Source organism: Scyliorhinus torazame, chromosome 7 (genome assembly GCF_047496885.1).
Source record: "Scyliorhinus torazame isolate Kashiwa2021f chromosome 7, sScyTor2.1, whole genome shotgun sequence".
Classification (NCBI taxonomy): domain Eukaryota; kingdom Metazoa; phylum Chordata; class Chondrichthyes; order Carcharhiniformes; family Scyliorhinidae; genus Scyliorhinus; species Scyliorhinus torazame.
The window spans coordinates 6,095,356-6,117,585 of record NC_092713.1 but is presented as its reverse complement, the minus strand read 5'-3'; the positions used below and the strand labels follow the sequence as shown (position 1 = coordinate 6,117,585).

The 22,230-nt window shown below is 53.8% G+C and overlaps 1 protein-coding gene across 3 annotated transcripts in view; it reads right to left on the bottom strand.

Moving 5' to 3' along the window:
- LOC140426009 (netrin-G1-like) overlaps positions 1 to 22,230 on the bottom strand; it is a 1,091,807-nt gene that overhangs the window by 772,849 nt on the left and 296,728 nt on the right. For all 3 annotated transcript variants that reach the window (XM_072510283.1, XM_072510282.1, XM_072510284.1), the window contains exon 2: positions 1,080 to 1,630. In XM_072510283.1, coding sequence (XP_072366384.1) covers positions 1,080 to 1,322 — 243 coding nt within the window. In that variant the 5' untranslated portion in view covers positions 1,323 to 1,630. The remainder of the gene's footprint in view (positions 1 to 1,079; positions 1,631 to 22,230) is intronic.

Sequence of the window (22,230 nt, the reverse complement as noted above, 5' to 3'; positions counted from 1 at the left end):
GTCTGCAAACAAAACTGGAACAATCCCACGAGAAATATTGGACATTCCCCACTGGGGACACTGGACATTCCCCACTGGGGATATCGGACAGTCAGATACACAATTGGACACATTCCCCACTGGGGATATTGGACAGTCAGATACACAATTGGGCACATTCCCCACTGGGGATATTGGACAGTCAGATACACAATTGGGCACATTCCCCACTGGGGATATTGGACAGTCAGATACACAATTGGGCACATTCCCCACTGGGGATATCGGACAGTCAGATACACAATTGGACACATTCCCCACTGGGGATATTGGACAGTCAGATACACAATTGGACACATTCCCCACTGGGGATATTGGACAGTCAGATACACAATTGGGCACATTCCCCACTGGGGATATCGGACAGTCAGATACACAATTGGACACATTTCCCACTGGGGATATCGGACAGTCAGATACACAATTGGGGACATTCCCCACTGGGGATATTGGACAGTCAGATACACAATTGGACACATTCCCCACTGGGGTTATTGGACAGTCAGATACACAATTGGACACATTCCCCACTGGGGATATTGGACAGTCAGATACACAATTGGGGACATTCCCCACTGGAGATATCGGACAGTCAGATACACAATTAGACACATTCCCCACTGGGGATATCGGACAGTCAGAGACACAACTGGGCAAATTCCCCACTGGGGATATCGGACAGTCAGATACACAATTAGACACATTCCCCACTGGGGATATCGGACAGTCAGAGACACAACTGGGCAAATTCCCCACTGGAGATATCGGACAGTTAGATACACAATTGGACACATTCCCCACTGGAGATATTGGACAGCCAGACACACAATTGGACACATTCCCCACTGGGGATATCGGACAGTCAGATACACAATTGGACACATTCCCCACTAGGAATATTGGACAGTCAGATACACAGTTCCACAAACTCTGTGAATGATAATCCAATGTGGGGGTTTGAAGGGAATTCATTTGAATAAAAGCCATTCAGTGAGTGTCCATTCCAGTACAGAGACTGATTCAGAAAAGTTTTTACTCACCAGTGTGCAGTACATCTCGGGGATTTCTCCACACGTACTGTTGGAGGGATCCAGCCTGATCTTCAGGAATCTGGTGAGCAGGGCAGCCTCAGGCTGGCAGGCCATATAATCCCAACTGAGCCCCTGGTCCCAGTGAACCTGAGTCTTACACAGATCATAATGACCCCAGGATGGGAAATGCTGGGCAGCAAGAGACAGGGTCGTCCAGAGGGCCTGAAGAGGCAGCACGCTGAACAAGCTCATCACTTTGATTGGATCTTACTCAGAGAGGGAGGATCCCAATCCGTCTGGGGGTGATTCAGGTGTCTCCACTCCGACTGGATTCTCACTCAGGCACGAAGAACCTCGGTGTTGCTTAAAGTATTCCCGGTGGTCCAGCTGTTTTTCCAGTGTTGTTGGGGATGTTCCCGGTGTTGGGAATTCCAGCTCCTGGCTACATCAGACAGACGTTCTGATTGGCTAATCAGTCAGCATTGGGAGCCAATGAGATGATGACCTCCTGATCAGAGTTGGTTTCCCATCGATTTTCTCTTCCTTCCGGCATCAGATCCCTGTCAGGAGAGAAATTAAATCAATGGGTTTGGGAATAGTTGCTGCTCCTGACCTTCGAACCTGACCCTCAGTCCCTCCGTCCAATCAGCTGCAACGTTACAGGGAAATGAAGACCAATTGGGAACTCAGCAGCCAATTGGAATAAAGGAGACACGTAAAGATCCCAAACGAGAGAAAAACTATTCTCCTCACTCCATCACCTCCCCAAACTCAGCAGCAGCTCAAACCCAAAATACAAACATTAATTCTCAATCTTATAGAAATGTCTCTCTCCGTGAAACACAAACTCAGAGTTTGGTGACTCAACCCACAGTCTGTTTTACAACACAAGGTGATACTCTGGGTAGTGACTGAGACACAGAATAACACAGAGATATTTATAAACCATTTTCTGTGATAAATACTACGGGATTTTCTAAACTGATACACGGTAAACAGAAATAGTCTCCGAATGTCTCACATCCTCCCCCAGAATGCTGTTCCCCTTCAGACCGAGCGTCACCATCGACACACACCTTCTGGAGCTCAATGTACTATACTGCTCAATCCCGCAAAACAGGCTCCCCCTCTCCAATACCCAACACACACTCACCCTCTCCAATCCCCAACACACACACCCCCTCTCCAATCCCCAACACACACTCAACCTCTCCAATACCCAACACACACTCACCCTCTCCAATCCCCAACACAAATTCACCCTCTCCAATCTCCCAACACACACTCACCCTCTCCAATCGCCAACTCACACTCACCCTCTCCAATCCCCAACACACACTCACCCTCGCCAAACCCCAACACACACTCCCCCTCTCCATTACCCAACACACACTCACCCTCTCCAATCCCCAACACACACTCCCCCTCTCCAATACCCAACACACACTCCCCCTCCCCAATACCCAACACACACTCACCCTCTCCAAGCCCCATCACACTCTCACCCTCTCCAATCCCCAACACACTCACCCTCTCCAATACCCAACACACACTCACCCTCTCCAAGACCCAACACACTCTCACCCTCTCCAATCCCCAACACACATTCACCCTCTCCAATCCCCAACACACTCACCCTCTCCAATCCCCAACAGACACTCACCCTCTCCAATCACCCAACACACACTCACTCTCCTATCCCCAACACACAATCACCCTCTCCAATTCCCAACACATACTCACCCTCTCCAATTCCCAACGCACACTCACCCTCTCCTATCCCCAACACACACTCACACTCTCCAATCCCCAACACACACTCACACTCTCCAATCCCCAACACACACTCACCCTCTCCAATCCCCAACACACACTCACCCACTCCCATCCCCACACAGACTCACCCTCTCCAATCCCCAACACACACTCACCCTCTCCAATCACCCAACACACACTCACCCTCTCCAACCCCCAACACACACTCACCCTCTCCAATCCCCAACACACACTCACCCTCTCCAATCCCCCCCAACACACACTCACCCTCTCCAATTCCCAACACACACTCACCCTCTCCAATCCCCAACACACACTCACCCTCTCCAATCGCCAACACACACTCACCCTCTCCAACTTCCCAACACACACTCACCCTCTCCAATCGCCAACACACACTCACCCTCTCCAATCACCCAAAACACACTCACCAGCTCCAATCCCCAACACACATTCACCCTCTCCAACCATCCAAGACACACTCACCCTCTCCAATCCCCAACACACACTCTCCCTCTCCAATCGCCAACACACACTCACCCTCTCCAACCTCCCAACACACACTCACCCTCTCCAATCGCCAACACACACTCACCCTCTCCAATCACCCAAAACACACTCACCATCTCCAATACCCAACACACATTCACCCTCTCCAACCACCCAACACATACTCACCCTCTCCAATCCCTAACACATACTCTCACCCTCTCCAACCTCCCAACGCACACTCACTCTCTCCAATCACCAACACACACTCACCCTCTCCAATCCCCAACACACACTCACCCTCTCCAACCCCCAACACACACTCACCCTCTCCAACCCCCAACACACACACACTCTCCAATCCCCAACACACACTCACCCTCTCCAACCTCCCAACACACACTCACCCTCTCCAACCCACAACACACACTCACTCTCTCCAACCCCAAATGCACACTCACCCTCTCAAACCTCCCAACACACACTCACCCTCTCCAATCCGCAACACACACTCACACTCTCCAACCCCCAACACACACTCACCCTCTCCAATCCCCCACAGCACACACTCACCCTCTCCAAACCTCCAACACACACTCACCCTTTCCAATCCCCCCCAACACACACTCACCCTCTCCAATCCCCAACACACACTTACCCTCTCCAATCCACAGCACACACTCACCCTCTCCAACCTCCCAACACACACTCACCCTCTCCAATTCCCAACACATACTCACCCTCTCCAATCCACAACACACACTCACCCTCTCCAACCTCCCAACACACACTCACCCTCTCCAATTCCCAACACATACTCACCCTCTCCAACCCACAACACACACTCACTCTCTCCAACCCCCAATGCACACTCACCCTCTCCAACCTCCCAACACACACTCACCCTCTCCAATCCGCAACACACACTCACACTCTCCAACCCCAACACACACTCACCCTCTCCAATCCCCCACAGCACACACTCACCCTCTCCAAACCCCCCAACACACACTCACCCTTTCCAATCCCCCCCAACACACACTCACCCTCTCCAATCCCCAACACACACTCACCCTCTCCAATCCCCAACACACACTCACCCTTTCCAATCACCCCCAACACACACTCACTCTCTCCAATCCCGAACACAAACTCACCCTTTCCAATCCCCAACACACACTCACCCTCTCCAATCCCCAACACACACTCACCCTCTCCATCCTCCCAACACACACTCACCCTCTCCAACCCCCAACACACACTCACCCTCTCCAATCGCCAACACACACTCACCCTCTCCAATCTCCCAACACACACTCACCCTCTCCAACACCCAACACACACTCACCCTTTCCAATCGCCAACACACACTCACCCTCTCCAATCCCTAACACACACTCACCCTCTCCAACCCACAACACACACTCACTCTCTCCAACCCCCAACACACACTCACCCTCTCCAATCTCCCAACACACACTCACCCTCTCCAACACCCAACACACACTCACCCTTTCCAATCCCCAACACACACTCACCCTCTCCAATCCGCAACACACACTCACACTCTCCAACCCCCAACACACACTCACCCTCTCCATCCCCAACAGCACACACTCACCCTCTCCAATCCCCCCCAACACACACTCACCCTCTTCAATCCCCAACACACAGTTACCCTCTCCAATCCACAACACACACTCACCCTCTCCAACCTCCGAACACACACTCACCCTCTCCAATTCCCAACACATACTCACCTTCTCCAATTCCCAACACATACTCACCTTCTCCAATTCCCAACACACACTCACACTCTCCAATCCCCAATGCACACTCACCCTCTCCAATCCCCAACGCACAGTCACCCTCTCCAATCCCCAACACACACTCACCCTCTCCAATCCCCAACACACACTCACCCTCCTCTCCAATCCCCAACACACACTCACCCTCTCCGATCCCCAACACACACTCAACCTCTCCTACCCCAACACACACTCACCCTCTCCAATCCCCAACACACACTCACACTCTCCAATCCCATCACACACTCATCCTCTCCAATCCCCAACACACACTCACCCTCTCCAATCCCCAACACACACTCACCCTCTCCAATCCCTTACACACTCTCACCCTCTCCAATCACCCAACACACACTCACCCACTCCCATCACCACACACACTCAACCTCTCCAATCCCCCAACACACACTCACCCTCTCCAATTCCCAATACACACTCACCCTCTCCAATCCCCAACACACTCTCACCCTCTCCAATCATCCAACACACACTCACACACTCCCATCCCCACACACACTCACCCTCTCCAATCCCCCAACACACACTCACCCTCTCCAATCACCCAACACACACTCACCCTCTCCAATCCCCAACACACAATCACCATCTCCAATTCCCAAAACATACTCACCCTCTCCAATTTCCAACACACACTCACCCTCTCCGATCCCCCACAGCACACACTCACACTCTCCAATGCCCCACAACACACACTCACCATTTCCAATCCCCCCCAACACACACTCACCCTCTCCAATCCCCAACACACACTCACCCTCTCCAATCCCCAACACACACTCAACCTCTCCAATTTCCAACACATACTCACCCTCTCCAATTCCCAACACACACTCACCCACTCCAATCCCCAACACACACTCACACTCTCCAATCCCCAACACACTCATCCTCTCCAATCCCCAACACACACTCACCCTCTCCAATCCCCAACACACACTCACCCACTCCCATCCCCACACAGACTCACCCTCTCCAATCCCCAACAAACACTCACCGTCTCCAATCACCCAACACACACTCACCCTCTCCAACCCCCAACACACACTCACCCTCTCCAATCCCCAACACACACTCACCCTCTCCAATCCCCCCAACACACACTCACCCTCTCCAATCCCCAACACACACTCACCCTCTCCAACCTCCCAACACACACTCACCCTCTCCAATTCCCAACACATACTCACCCTCTCCAATTCCCAACACACACTCACACTCTCCAATCCCCAACACACACTCACCCTCTCCAATCCCCAACACACACTCACCCTCTCCAAACCCCAACACACACTCACACTCTCCAATCCCAACACACACTCACCCTCTCCAATCCCCAACACACACTCACCCTCTCCAATCCCCAACACACACACTCACTCTCCAATCCCAACACACACTCATCCTCTCCAATCCCCAACACACACTCACCCTCTCCAACACCCAACACACACTCACCCTCTCCAATCCCCAACACACACTCACCCTCTCCAATCCCCAACACACTCTCACCCTCTCCAACCCCAACACACACTCACCCTCTCCAAATCCCAACTCACACTCATCCTCTCCAATCCCCAACACACACTCACCCTCTCCAATCCCCAACACACACTCACCCTTTCCAATCCCCAACACACACTCACCCTCTCCAATCCCCAACACACACTCACCCTCTCCATCCTCCCAACACACACTCACCCTCTCCAACCCCCAACACACACTCACCCTCTCCAATCGCCAACACACACTCACCCTCTCCAATCTCCCAACACACACTCACCCTCTCCAACACCCAACACACACTCACCCTTTCCAATCGCCAACACACACTCACCCTCTCCAATCCCTAACACACACTCACCCTCTCCAACCCACAACACACACTCACTCTCTCCAACCCCCAATGCACACTCACCCTCTCCAATCCCCAACACACACTCACCCTCTCCAATCCGCAACACACACTCACACTCTCCAACCCCCAACACACACTCACCCTCTCCATCCCCAACAGCACACACTCACCCTCTCCAATCCCCCCCAACACACACTCACCCTCTTCAATCCCCAACACACAGTTACCCTCTCCAATCCACAACACACACTCACCCTCTCCAACCTCCCAACACACACTCACCCTCTCCAATTCCCAACACATACTCACCTTCTCCAATTCCCAACACATACTCACCTTCTCCAATTCCCAACACACACTCACACTCTCCAATCCCCAATGCACACTCACCCTCTCCAATCCCCAACGCACAGTCACCCTCTCCAATCCCCAACACACACTCACCCTCTCCAATCCCCAACACACACTCACCCTCCTCTCCAATCCCCAACACACACTCACCCTCTCCGATCCCCAACACACACTCAACCTCTCCTACCCCAACACACACTCACCCTCTCCAATCCCCAACACACACTCACACTCTCCAATCCCATCACACACTCATCCTCTCCAATCCCCAACACACACTCACCCTCTCCAATCCCCAACACACACTCACCCTCTCCAATCCCCAACACACTCTCACCCTCTCCAATCATCCAACACACACTCACACACTCCCATCCCCACACACACTCACCCTCTCCAATCCCCCAACACACACTCACCCTCTCCAATCACCCAACACACACTCACCCTCTCCAATCCCCAACACACAATCACCATCTCCAATTCCCAAAACATACTCACCCTCTCCAATTTCCAACACACACTCACCCTCTCCGATCCCCCACAGCACACACTCACACTCTCCAATGCCCCACAACACACACTCACCATTTCCAATCCCCCCCAACACACACTCACCCTCTCCAATCCCCAACACACACTCACCCTCTCCAATCCCCAACACACACTCAACCTCTCCAATTCCCAACACATACTCACCCTCTCCAATTCCCAACACACACTCACCCACTCCAATCCCCAACACACACTCACCCTCTCCAATCCCCAACACACACTCACCCTCTCCAATCCCCCCAACACACACTCACCCTCTCCAATCCCCAACACACACTCACCCTCGCCAACCTCCCAACACACACTCACCCTCTCCAATTCCCAACACATACTCACCCTCTCCAATTCCCAACACACACTCACACTCTCCAGTCCCCAACACACACTCACCCTCTCCAATCCCCAACACACACTCACCCTCTCCAAACCCCAACACACACTCACACTCTCCAATCCCAACACACACTCACCCTCTCCAATCCCCAACACACGCTCACCCTCTCCAATCCCCAACACACACTCACACTCTCCAATCCCAACACACACTCATCCTCTCCAATCCCCAACACACACTCACCCTCTCCAACACCCAACACACACTCACCCTTTCCAATCCCCAACACACACTCACCCTCTCCAATCCGCAACACACTCTCACCCTCTCCAATCACCCAACACACACTCACCCACTCCCATCCCCACACACACTCACCCTCTCCAATCCCCAACACACACTCACCCTCTCCAATCACCCAACACACACTCACCCTCTCCATTCCGCAACACACACTCACACTCTCCAATCCCCAACACACACTCATCCTCTCCAATCCCCAACACACACTCACCCTCTCCAATCCCCAACACACACTCACCCTCTCCAATCCCCAACACACTCTCACCCTCTCCAACCCCAACACACACTCACCCTCTCCAAATCCCAACTCACACTCATCCTCTCCAATCCCCAACACACACTCACCCTCTCCAATCCCCAACACACACTCACCCTCTCCAATTGCCAACACACACTCACCCTTTCCAATCATCCCCAACACACACTCACTCTCTCCAATCCCGAACACACACTCACCCTTTCCAATCCCCAACACACACTCACCCTCTCCAATCCCCAACACACACTCACCCTCTCCATCCTCCCAACACACACTCACCCTCTCCAACCCCCAACTCACACACACCCTCTCCAATCGCCAACACACACTCACCCTCTCCAATCTCCCAACACACACTCACCCTCTCCAATCACCCAACACACACTCACCCTCTCCAATCCCCAACACACATTCACCCTCTCCAATCACCCAACACACACTCACCCACTCCCATCCCCACACACACTCACCCTCTCCCATCCCCAACACACACTCACCCTCTCCAATCACCCAACACACACACACCCTCTCCAACCCCCAACAAACACTCACCCTCTCCAATCCCCAACACACACACACCCTCTCCAACCCCCAACAAACACTCACCCTCTCCAATCCCCAACACACACTCACCCTCTCCAATCACCCAACACACACTCACCCTCTCCAATCCCCAACACACAATCACCATCTCCAATTCCCAAAACATACTCACCCTCTCCAATTTCCAACACACACTCACCCTCTCCGATCCCCCACAGCACACACTCACACTCTCCAATGCCCCACAACACACACTCACCATTTCCAATCCCCCCCAACACACACTCACCCTCTCCAATCCCCAACACACACTCACCCTCTCCAATCCCCAACACACACTCAACCTCTCCAATTTCCAACACATACTCACCCTCTCCAATTCCCAACACACACTCACCCACTCCAATCCCCAACACACACTCACACTCTCCAATCCCCAACACACTCATCCTCTCCAATCCCCAACACACACTCACCCTCTCCAATCCCCAACACACACTCACCCACTCCCATCCCCACACAGACTCACCCTCTCCAATCCCCAACAAACACTCACCGTCTCCAATCACCCAACACACACTCACCCTCTCCAACCCCCAACACACACTCACCCTCTCCAATCCCCAACACACACTCACCCTCTCCAATCCCCCCAACACACACTCACCCTCTCCAATCCCCAACACACACTCACCCTCTCCAACCTCCCAACACACACTCACCCTCTCCAATTCCCAACACATACTCACCCTCTCCAATTCCCAACACACACTCACACTCTCCAATCCCCAACACACACTCACCCTCTCCAATCCCCAACACACACTCACCCTCTCCAAACCCCAACACACACTCACACTCTCCAATCCCAACACACACTCACCCTCTCCAATCCCCAACACACACTCACCCTCTCCAATCCCCAACACACACACTCACTCTCCAATCCCAACACACACTCATCCTCTCCAATCCCCAACACACACTCACCCTCTCCAACACCCAACACACACTCACCCTCTCCAATCCCCAACACACACTCACCCTCTCCAATCCCCAACACACTCTCACCCTCTCCAACCCCAACACACACTCACCCTCTCCAAATCCCAACTCACACTCATCCTCTCCAATCCCCAACACACACTCACCCTCTCCAATCCCCAACACACACTCACCCTTTCCAATCCCCAACACACACTCACCCTCTCCAATCCCCAACACACACTCACCCTCTCCATCCTCCCAACACACACTCACCCTCTCCAACCCCCAACACACACTCACCCTCTCCAATCGCCAACACACACTCACCCTCTCCAATCTCCCAACACACACTCACCCTCTCCAACACCCAACACACACTCACCCTTTCCAATCGCCAACACACACTCACCCTCTCCAATCCCTAACACACACTCACCCTCTCCAACCCACAACACACACTCACTCTCTCCAACCCCCAATGCACACTCACCCTCTCCAATCCCCAACACACACTCACCCTCTCCAATCCGCAACACACACTCACACTCTCCAACCCCCAACACACACTCACCCTCTCCATCCCCAACAGCACACACTCACCCTCTCCAATCCCCCCCAACACACACTCACCCTCTTCAATCCCCAACACACAGTTACCCTCTCCAATCCACAACACACACTCACCCTCTCCAACCTCCCAACACACACTCACCCTCTCCAATTCCCAACACATACTCACCTTCTCCAATTCCCAACACATACTCACCTTCTCCAATTCCCAACACACACTCACACTCTCCAATCCCCAATGCACACTCACCCTCTCCAATCCCCAACGCACAGTCACCCTCTCCAATCCCCAACACACACTCACCCTCTCCAATCCCCAACACACACTCACCCTCCTCTCCAATCCCCAACACACACTCACCCTCTCCGATCCCCAACACACACTCAACCTCTCCTACCCCAACACACACTCACCCTCTCCAATCCCCAACACACACTCACACTCTCCAATCCCATCACACACTCATCCTCTCCAATCCCCAACACACACTCACCCTCTCCAATCCCCAACACACACTCACCCTCTCCAATCCCCAACACACTCTCACCCTCTCCAATCATCCAACACACACTCACACACTCCCATCCCCACACACACTCACCCTCTCCAATCCCCCAACACACACTCACCCTCTCCAATCACCCAACACACACTCACCCTCTCCAATCCCCAACACACAATCACCATCTCCAATTCCCAAAACATACTCACCCTCTCCAATTTCCAACACACACTCACCCTCTCCGATCCCCCACAGCACACACTCACACTCTCCAATGCCCCACAACACACACTCACCATTTCCAATCCCCCCCAACACACACTCACCCTCTCCAATCCCCAACACACACTCACCCTCTCCAATCCCCAACACACACTCAACCTCTCCAATTCCCAACACATACTCACCCTCTCCAATTCCCAACACACACTCACCCACTCCAATCCCCAACACACACTCACCCTCTCCAATCCCCAACACACACTCACCCTCTCCAATCCCCCCAACACACACTCACCCTCTCCAATCCCCAACACACACTCACCCTCTCCAACCTCCCAACACACACTCACCCTCTCCAATTCCCAACACATACTCACCCTCTCCAATTCCCAACACACACTCACACTCTCCAGTCCCCAACACACACTCACCCTCTCCAATCCCCAACACACACTCACCCTCTCCAAACCCCAACACACACTCACACTCTCCAATCCCAACACACACTCACCCTCTCCAATCCCCAACACACGCTCACCCTCTCCAATCCCCAACACACACTCACACTCTCCAATCCCAACACACACTCATCCTCTCCAATCCCCAACACACACTCACCCTCTCCAACACCCAACACACACTCACCCTTTCCAATCCCCAACACACACTCACCCTCTCCAATCCACAACACACTCTCACCCTCTCCAATCACCCAACACACACTCACCCACTCCCATCCCCACACACACTCACCCTCTCCAATCCCCAACACACACTCACCCTCTCCAATCACCCAACACACACTCACCCTCTCCATTCCGCAACACACACTCACACTCTCCAATCCCCAACACACACTCATCCTCTCCAATCCCCAACACACACTCACCCTCTCCAATCCCCAACACACACTCACCCTCTCCAATCCCCAACACACTCTCACCCTCTCCAACCCCAACACACACTCACCCTCTCCAAATCCCAACTCACACTCATCCTCTCCAATCCCCAACACACACTCACCCTCTCCAATCCCCAACACACACTCACCCTTTCCAATCATCCCCAACACACACTCACTCTCTCCAATCCCGAACACACACTCACCCTTTCCAATCCCCAACACACACTCACCCTCTCCAATCCCCAACACACACTCACCCTCTCCATCCTCCCAACACACACTCACCCTCTCCAACCCCCAACTCACACACACCCTCTCCAATCGCCAACACACACTCACCCTCTCCAATCTCCCAACACACACTCACCCTCTCCAATCACCCAACACACACTCACCCTCTCCAATCCCCAACACACATTCACCCTCTCCAATCACCCAACACACACTCACCCTCTCCAATCACCCAACACACACTCACCCACTCCCATCCCCACACACACTCACCCTCTCCCATCCCCAACACACACTCACCCTCTCCAATCACCCAACACACACACACCCTCTCCAACCCCCAACAAACACTCACCCTCTCCAATCCCCAACACACACTCACCCTCTCCAATCACCCAACACACACTCACCCTCTCCAATCCCCAACACACATTCACCCTCTCCAATCACCCAACACACACTCACCCTCTCCAACCCCAACACACACTCACCCTCTCCAAATCCCAACTCACACTCATCCTCTCCACTCCCCAACACACACTCACCCTCTCCAATCCCCAACACCCACTCACCCTCTCCAATCCCCAACACACATTCACCCTTTCCAATCATCCCCAACACACACTCACTCTCTCCAATCCCGAACACACACTCACCCTTTCCAATCCCCAACACACACTCACCCTCTCCAATCCCCAACACACACTCACCCTCTCCATCCTCCCAACACACACTCACCCTCTCCAACCCCCAACACACACACACCCTCTCCAATCGCCAACACACACTCACCCTCTCCAATCTCCCAACACACACTCACCCTCTCCAACACCCAACACACACTCACCCTTTCCAATCGCCAACACACACTCACCCTCTCCAATCCCTAACACACACTAAACCTCTCCAATCCCCAACACACACTCACCCTCTCCAATCCCCAACACACACTCACCCACTCCAATCGCCAACACACACTCACCCTCTCCATTCCGCAACACACTCACCCTCTCCAATCCCCCCAACACATGCTCACCCTCTCCCACCTCCCAGCTCACACTGACCCTCTCCAATCTCCCAAAAGACACTCGACATCTCCAATTTCCCAACACACACTCACCGTCTCCAATCACCCCCAACACACACTCACTCTCTCCAATCCCCAACACACACTCACCCTTTCCAATCCCCAACACACACTCACCCTCTCCAATCCACAGCTCACACTCACCCTCTCCAATCCCCCCAACACACACTCACCCTCTCCAACCTCCCAGCTCACACTCACCCTCTCCAATCCCCAACACACTCACACTCTCCAACCTCCCAACACACACTCACCCTCACCAACCCCCAACACACACTCACCCTCTCCAATCGCCAACACACACTCACCCTCTCCATCCCCCACAGCACACACTCACCCTCTCCAAACCCCCCCAACACACACTCACCCTTTCCAATCCCCCCCAACACACACTCACCCTCTCCAATCCCCAACACACACTTACCCTCTCCAATCCACAACACACACTCACCCTCTCCAAACTCCCAACACACACTCACCCTCTCCAATTCCCAACACATACTCACCCTCTCCAATTCCCAACACACACTCACACTCTCCAATCCCCAATGCACACACACCCTCTCCAATCCCCAACGCACACTCACCCTCTCCTATCCCCAACACACACTCACCCTCTCCAATCCCCAACACACACTCACCCTCCTCTCCAATCCCCAACACACTCTCACCCTCTCCGATCCCCAACACACACTCAACCTCTCCTCCCCCAACACCCACTCACCCTCTCCAATCCCCAACACAGACTCACCCTCTCCAATCCCCAACACACACTCACCCTCTCCAATCCCAACACACACTCATCCTCTCCAATCCCCAACACACACTCACCCTCTCCAACACCCAACACACACTCACCCTTTCCAATCCCCAACACACACTCACCCTCTCCAATCCGCAACACACTCTCACCCTCTCCAATCACCCAACACACACTCACCCACTCCCATCCCCACACACACTCACCCTCTCCAATCCCCAACACACACTCACCCTCTCCAATCACCCAACACACACTCACCCTCTCCATTCCGCAACACACACTCACACTCTCCAATCCCCAACACACACTCATCCTCTCCAATCCCCAACACACACTCACCCTCTCCAATCCCCAACACACACTCACCCTCTCCAATCCCCAACACACTCTCACCCTCTCCAACCCCAACACACACTCACCCTCTCCAAATCCCAACTCACACTCATCCTCTCCAATCCCCAACACACACTCACCCTCTCCAATCCCCAACACACACTCACCCTCTCCAATTCCCAACACACACTCACCCTTTCCAATCATCCCCAACACACACTCACTCTCTCCAATCCCGAACACACACTCACCCTTTCCAATCCCCAACACACACTCACCCTCTCCAATCCCCAACACACACTCACCCTCTCCATCCTCCCAACACACACTCACCCTCTCCAACCCCCAACTCACACACACCCTCTCCAATCGCAAACACACACTCACCCTCTCCAATCTCCCAACACACACTCACCCTCTCCAATCACCCAACACACACTCACCCTCTCCAATCCCCAACACACATTCACCCTCTCCAATCACCCAACACACACTCACCCTCTCCAATCACCCAACACACACTCACCCACTCCCATCCCCACACACACTCACCCTCTCCAATCCCCAACACACACTCACCCTCTCCAATCACCCAACACACACACACCCTCTCCAACCCCCAACAAACACTCACCCTCTCCAATCCCCAACACACACTCACCCTCTCCAATCACCCAACACACACTCACCCTCTCCAATCCCCAACACACATTCACCCTCTCCAATCACCCAACACACACTCACCCTCTCCAACCCCAACACACACTCACCCTCTCCAAATCCCAACTCACACTCATCCTCTCCAATCCCCAACACACACTCACCCTCTCCAATCCCCAACACCCACTCACCCTCTCCAATCCCCAACACACACTCACCCTTTCCAATCATCCCCAACACACACTCACTCTCTCCAATCCCGAACACACACTCACCCTTTCCAATCCCCAACACACACTCACCCTCTCCAATCCCCAACACACACTCACCCTCTCCATCCTCCCAACACACACTCACCCTCTCCAACCCCCAACACACACACACCCTCTCCAATCGCCAACACACACTCACCCTCTCCAATCTCCCAACACACACTCACCCTCTCCAACACCCAACACACACTCACCCTTTCCAATCGCCAACACACACTCACCCTCTCCAATCCCTAACACACACTAAACCTCTCCAATCCCCAACACACACTCACCCTCTCCAATCCCCAACACACACTCACCCACTCCAATCCCCAACACACACTCACCCTCTCCAATCACCCAACACACACACACCCTCTCCAACCCCCAACAAACACTCACCCTCTCCAATCCCCAACACACACTCACCCTCTCCAATCACCCAACACACACACACCCTCTCCAACCCCCAACAAACACTCACCCTCTCCAATCCCCAACACACACTCACCCTCTCCAATCACCCAACACACACTCACTCTCTCCAATCCCCAACACACATTCACCCTCTCCAATCACCCAACACACACTCACCCTCTCCAACCCCAACACACACTCACCCTCTCCAAATCCCAACTCACACTCATCCTCTCCACTCCCCAACACACACTCACCCTCTCCAATCCCCAACACCCACTCACCCTCTCCAATCCCCAACACACATTCACCCTTTCCAATCATCCCCAACACACACTCACTCTCTCCAATCCCGAACACACACTCACCCTTTCCAATCCCCAACACACACTCACCCTCTCCAATCCCCAACACACACTCACCCTCTCCATCCTCCCAACACACACTCACCCTCTCCAACCCCCAACACACACACACCCTCTCCAATCGCCAACACACACTCACCCTCTCCAATCTCCCAACACACACTCACCCTCTCCAACACCCAACACACACTCACCCTTTCCAATCGCCAACACACACTCACCCTCTCCAATCCCTAACACACACTAAACCTCTCCAATCCCCAACACACACTCACCCTCTCCAATCCCCAACACACACTCACCCACTCCAATCGCCAACACACACTCACCCTCTCCATTCCGCAACACACTCACCCTCTCCAATCCCCCCAACACATGCTCACCCTCTCCCACCTCCCAGCTCACACTGACCCTCTCCAATCTCCCAAAAGACACTCGACATCTCCAATTTCCCAACACACACTCACCGTCTCCAATCACCCCCAACACACACTCACTCTCTCCAATCCCCAACACACACTCACCCTTTCCAATCCCCAACACACACTCACCCTCTCCAATCCACAGCTCACACTCACCCTCTCCAATCCCCCCAACACACACTCACCCTCTCCAACCTCCCAGCTCACACTCACCCTCTCCAATCCCCAACACACTCACACTCTCCAACCTCCCAACACACACTCACCCTCACCAACCCCCAACACACACTCACCCTCTCCAATCGCCAACACACACTCACCCTCTCCATCCCCCACAGCACACACTCACCCTCTCCAATCCCCCCCAACACACACTCACCCTTTCCAATCCCCCCCAACACACACTCACCCTCTCCAATCCCCAACACACACTTACCCTCTCCAATCCACAACACACACTCACCCTCTCCAAACTCCCAACACACACTCACCCTCTCCAATTCCCAACACATACTCACCCTCTCCAATTCCCAACACACACTCACACTCTCCAATCCCCAATGCACACTCACCCTCTCCAATCCCCAACGCACACTCACCCTCTCCTATCCCCAACACACACTCACCCTCTCCAATCCCCAACACACACTCACCCTCCTCTCCAATCCCCAACACACTCTCACCCTCTCCGATCCCCAACACACACTCAACCTCTCCTACCCCAACACACACTCACCCTCTCCAATCCCCAACACAGACTCACCCTCTCTAATCCCCAACACACACTCACCCTCTCCAATCCCAACACACACTCATCCTCTCCAATCCCCAACACACACTCACCCTCTCCAACACCCAACACACACTCACCCTTTCCAATCCCCAACACACACTCACCCTCTCCAATCCGCAACACACTCTCACCCTCTCCAATCACCCAACACACACTCACCCACTCCCATCCCCACACACACTCACCCTCTCCAATCCCCAACACACACTCACCCTCTCCAATCACCCAACACACACTCACCCTCTCCATTCCGCAACACACACTCACACTCTCCAATCCCCAACACACACTCATCCTCTCCAATCCCCAACACACACTCACCCTCTCCAATCCCCAACACACACTCACCCTCTCCAATCCCCAACACACTCTCACCCTCTCCAACCCCAACACACACTCACCCTCTCCAAATCCCAACTCACACTCATCCTCTCCAATCCCCAACACACACTCACCCTCTCCAATCCCCAACACACACTCACCCTCTCCAATTCCCAACACACACTCACCCTTTCCAATCATCCCCAACACACACTCACTCTCTCCAATCCCGAACACACACTCACCCTTTCCAATCCCCAACACACACTCACCGTCTCCAATCCCCAACACACACTCACCCTCTCCATCCTCCCAACACACACTCACCCTCTCCAACCCCCAACTCACACACACCCTCTCCAATCGCAAACACACACTCACCCTCTCCAATCTCCCAACACACACTCACCCTCTCCAATCACCCAACACACACTCACCCTCTCCAATCCCCAACACACATTCACCCTCTCCAATCACCCAACACACACTCACCCTCTCCAATCACCCAACACACACTCACCCACTCCCATCCCCACACACACTCACCCTCTCCAATCCCCAACACACACTCACCCTCTCCAATCACCCAACACACACACACCCTCTCCAACCCCCAACAAACACTCACCCTCTCCAATCCCCAACACACACTCACCCTCTCCAATCACCCAACACACACTCACCCTCTCCAATCCCCAACACACATTCACCCTCTCCAATCACCCAGCACACACTCACCCTCTCCAACCCCAACACACACTCACCCTCTCCAAATCCCAACTCACACTCATCCTCTCCAATCCCCAACACACACTCACCCTCTCCAATCCCCAACACCCACTCACCCTCTCCAATCCCCAACACACACTCACCCTTTCCAATCATCCCCAACACACACTCACTCTCTCCAATCCCGAACACACACTCACCCTTTCCAATCCCCAACACACACTCACCCTCTCCAATCCCCAACACACACTCACCCTCTCCATCCTCCCAACACACACTCACCCTCTCCAACCCCCAACACACACACACCCTCTCCAATCGCCAACACACACTCACCCTCTCCAATCTCCCAACACACACTCACCCTCTCCAACACCCAACACACACTCACCCTTTCCAATCGCCAACACACACTCACCCTCTCCAATCCCTAACACACACTAAACCTCTCCAATCCCCAACACACACTCACCCTCTCCAATCCCCAACACACACTCACCCACTCCAATCGCCAACACACACTCACCCTCTCCATTCCGCAACACACTCACCCTCTCCAATCCCCCCAACACATGCTCACCCTCTCCCACCTCCCAGCTCACACTGACCCTCTCCAATCTCCCAAAAGACACTCGACATCTCCAATTTCCCAACACACACTCACCCTCTCCAATCACCCCCAACACACACTCACTCTCTCCAATCCCCAACACACACTCACCCTTTCCAATCCCCAACACACACTCACCCTCTCCAATCCACAGCTCACACTCACCCTCTCCAATCCCCCCAACACACACTCACCCTCTCCAACCTCCCAGCTCACACTCACCCTCTCCAATCCCCAACACACTCACACTCTCCAACCTCCCAACACACACTCACCCTCACCAACCCCCAACACACACTCACCCTCTCCAATGGCCAACACACACTCACCCTCTCCATCCCCCACAGCACACACTCACCCTCTCCAATCCCCCCCAACACACACTCACCCTTTCCAATCCCCCCCAACACACACTCACCCTCTCCAATCCCCAACACACACTTACCCTCTCCAATCCACAACACACACTCACCCTCTCCAAACTCCCAACACACACTCACCCTCTCCAATTCCCAACACATACTCACCCTCTCCAATTCCCAACACACACTCACACTCTCCAATCCCCAATGCACACTCACCCTCTCCAATCCCCAACGCACACTCACCCTCTCCAATCCCCAACACACACTCACCCTCTCCAATCCCCAACACACACTCACCCTCCTCTCCAATCCCCAACACACTCTCACCCTCTCCGATCCCCAACACACACTCAACCTCTCCTACCCCAACACACACTCACCCTCTCCAATCCCCAACACAGACTCACCCTCTCCAATCCCCAACACACACTCACCCTCTCCAATCCCCAACACACACTCACCCTCTCCAATCACCCAACACACACTCACCCACTCCAACCCCCAACGCACACTCACCCTCTCCAATCCCCAACACACACTCACCCTCTCCAATCCCCCCCAACACACACTCACCCTCTCCAATCCCCAACACACACTCACCCTCTCCAACCCCCAACACACACTCACCCTCTCCAATTCCCAACACACACTCACCCTCTCCAATCCACAACACACACTCACCCTCTCCAATCCCCAACACACACTCACCCTCTCCAATCACCCAACACACACTCACCCTCTCCAACCCCCAACACACACTCACCCTCTCCAATCCCCAACACACACTCACCCTCTCCAATCCCCCCCAACACAAACTCACCCTCTCCAATCCCCAACACACACTCACCCTCGCCAATCACCCAACACACACTCACCCTCTCCAACCCCCAACACACACTCACTCTCTCCAATTCCCAACACACACTCACCCCCTCCTACCCCAACACACACTCACCCTCTCCAATCCCCAACACACACTCACACTCTCCAATCCCCAACACACACTCATCCTCTCCAATCCCCAACACACACTCACCCTCTCCAATCCCCAACACACACTCACCCTCTCCAATCCCCAACACACTCTCACCCTCTCCAATCACCCAACACACACTCACCATCTCCAATCACCCAACACACACTCACCCTCTCCAACCCCCAACACACACTCACCCTTTCCAATCACCCCCAACACACACTCACTCTCTCCAATCCCGAACACACACTCACCCTTTCCAATCCCCAACACACACTCACCCTCTCCAACCCCCAACACACACACACCCTCTCCAATCGCCAACACACACTCACCCTCTCCAATCTCCCAACACACGCTCACCCTCTCCAATCACCCAACACACACTCACCCTCTCCAATCCCCAACACACAATCACCCTCTCCGATCCCCGACAACACACACTCACACTCTCCAATGCCCCACAACACACACTCACCCTTTCCAATCCCCCCCAACACACACTCACCCTCTCCCATCCCCACACACACTCACCCTCTCCAATCCCCAACACACACTCACCATCTCCAATCACCCAACACACACTCACCCTCTCCAATCCCCAACACACACTCACCCTTTCCAATCACCCCCAACACACACTCACTCTCTCCAATCCCGAACACACACTCACCCTTTCCAATCCCCAACACACACTCACCCTCTCCAACCCCCAACACACACACACCCTCTCCAAACGCCAACACACACTCACCCTCTCCAATCTCCCAACACACACTCACCCTCTCCAACACCCAACACACACTCACCCTTTCCAATCGCCAACACACACTCACCCTCTCCAATCCCTAACACACACTCAACCTCTCCAATCCCCAACACACACTCACCCTCTTCAATCCCCAACACACACTCACCCACTCCAATCGCCAACACACACTCACCCTCTCCATTCCGCAACACACTCACCCTCTCCAATCCCCCCAACACATGCTCACCCTCTCCCACCTCCCAGCTCACACTGACCCTCTCCAATCTCCCAAAAGACACTCGACGTCTCCAATTTCCCAACACACACTCACCCTCTCCAATCACCCCCAACACACACTCACTCTCTCCAATCCCCAACACACACTCACCCTTTCCAATCCCCAACACACACTCACCCTCTCCAATCCCCAGCTCACACTCACCCTCTCCAATCCCCCCAACACACACTCACCCTCTCCAACCTCCCAGCTCACACTCACCCTCTCCAATCCCCAACACACTCACACTCTCCAACCTCCCAACACACACTCACCCTCACCAACCCCCAACACACACTCACCCTCTCCAATCGCCAACACACACT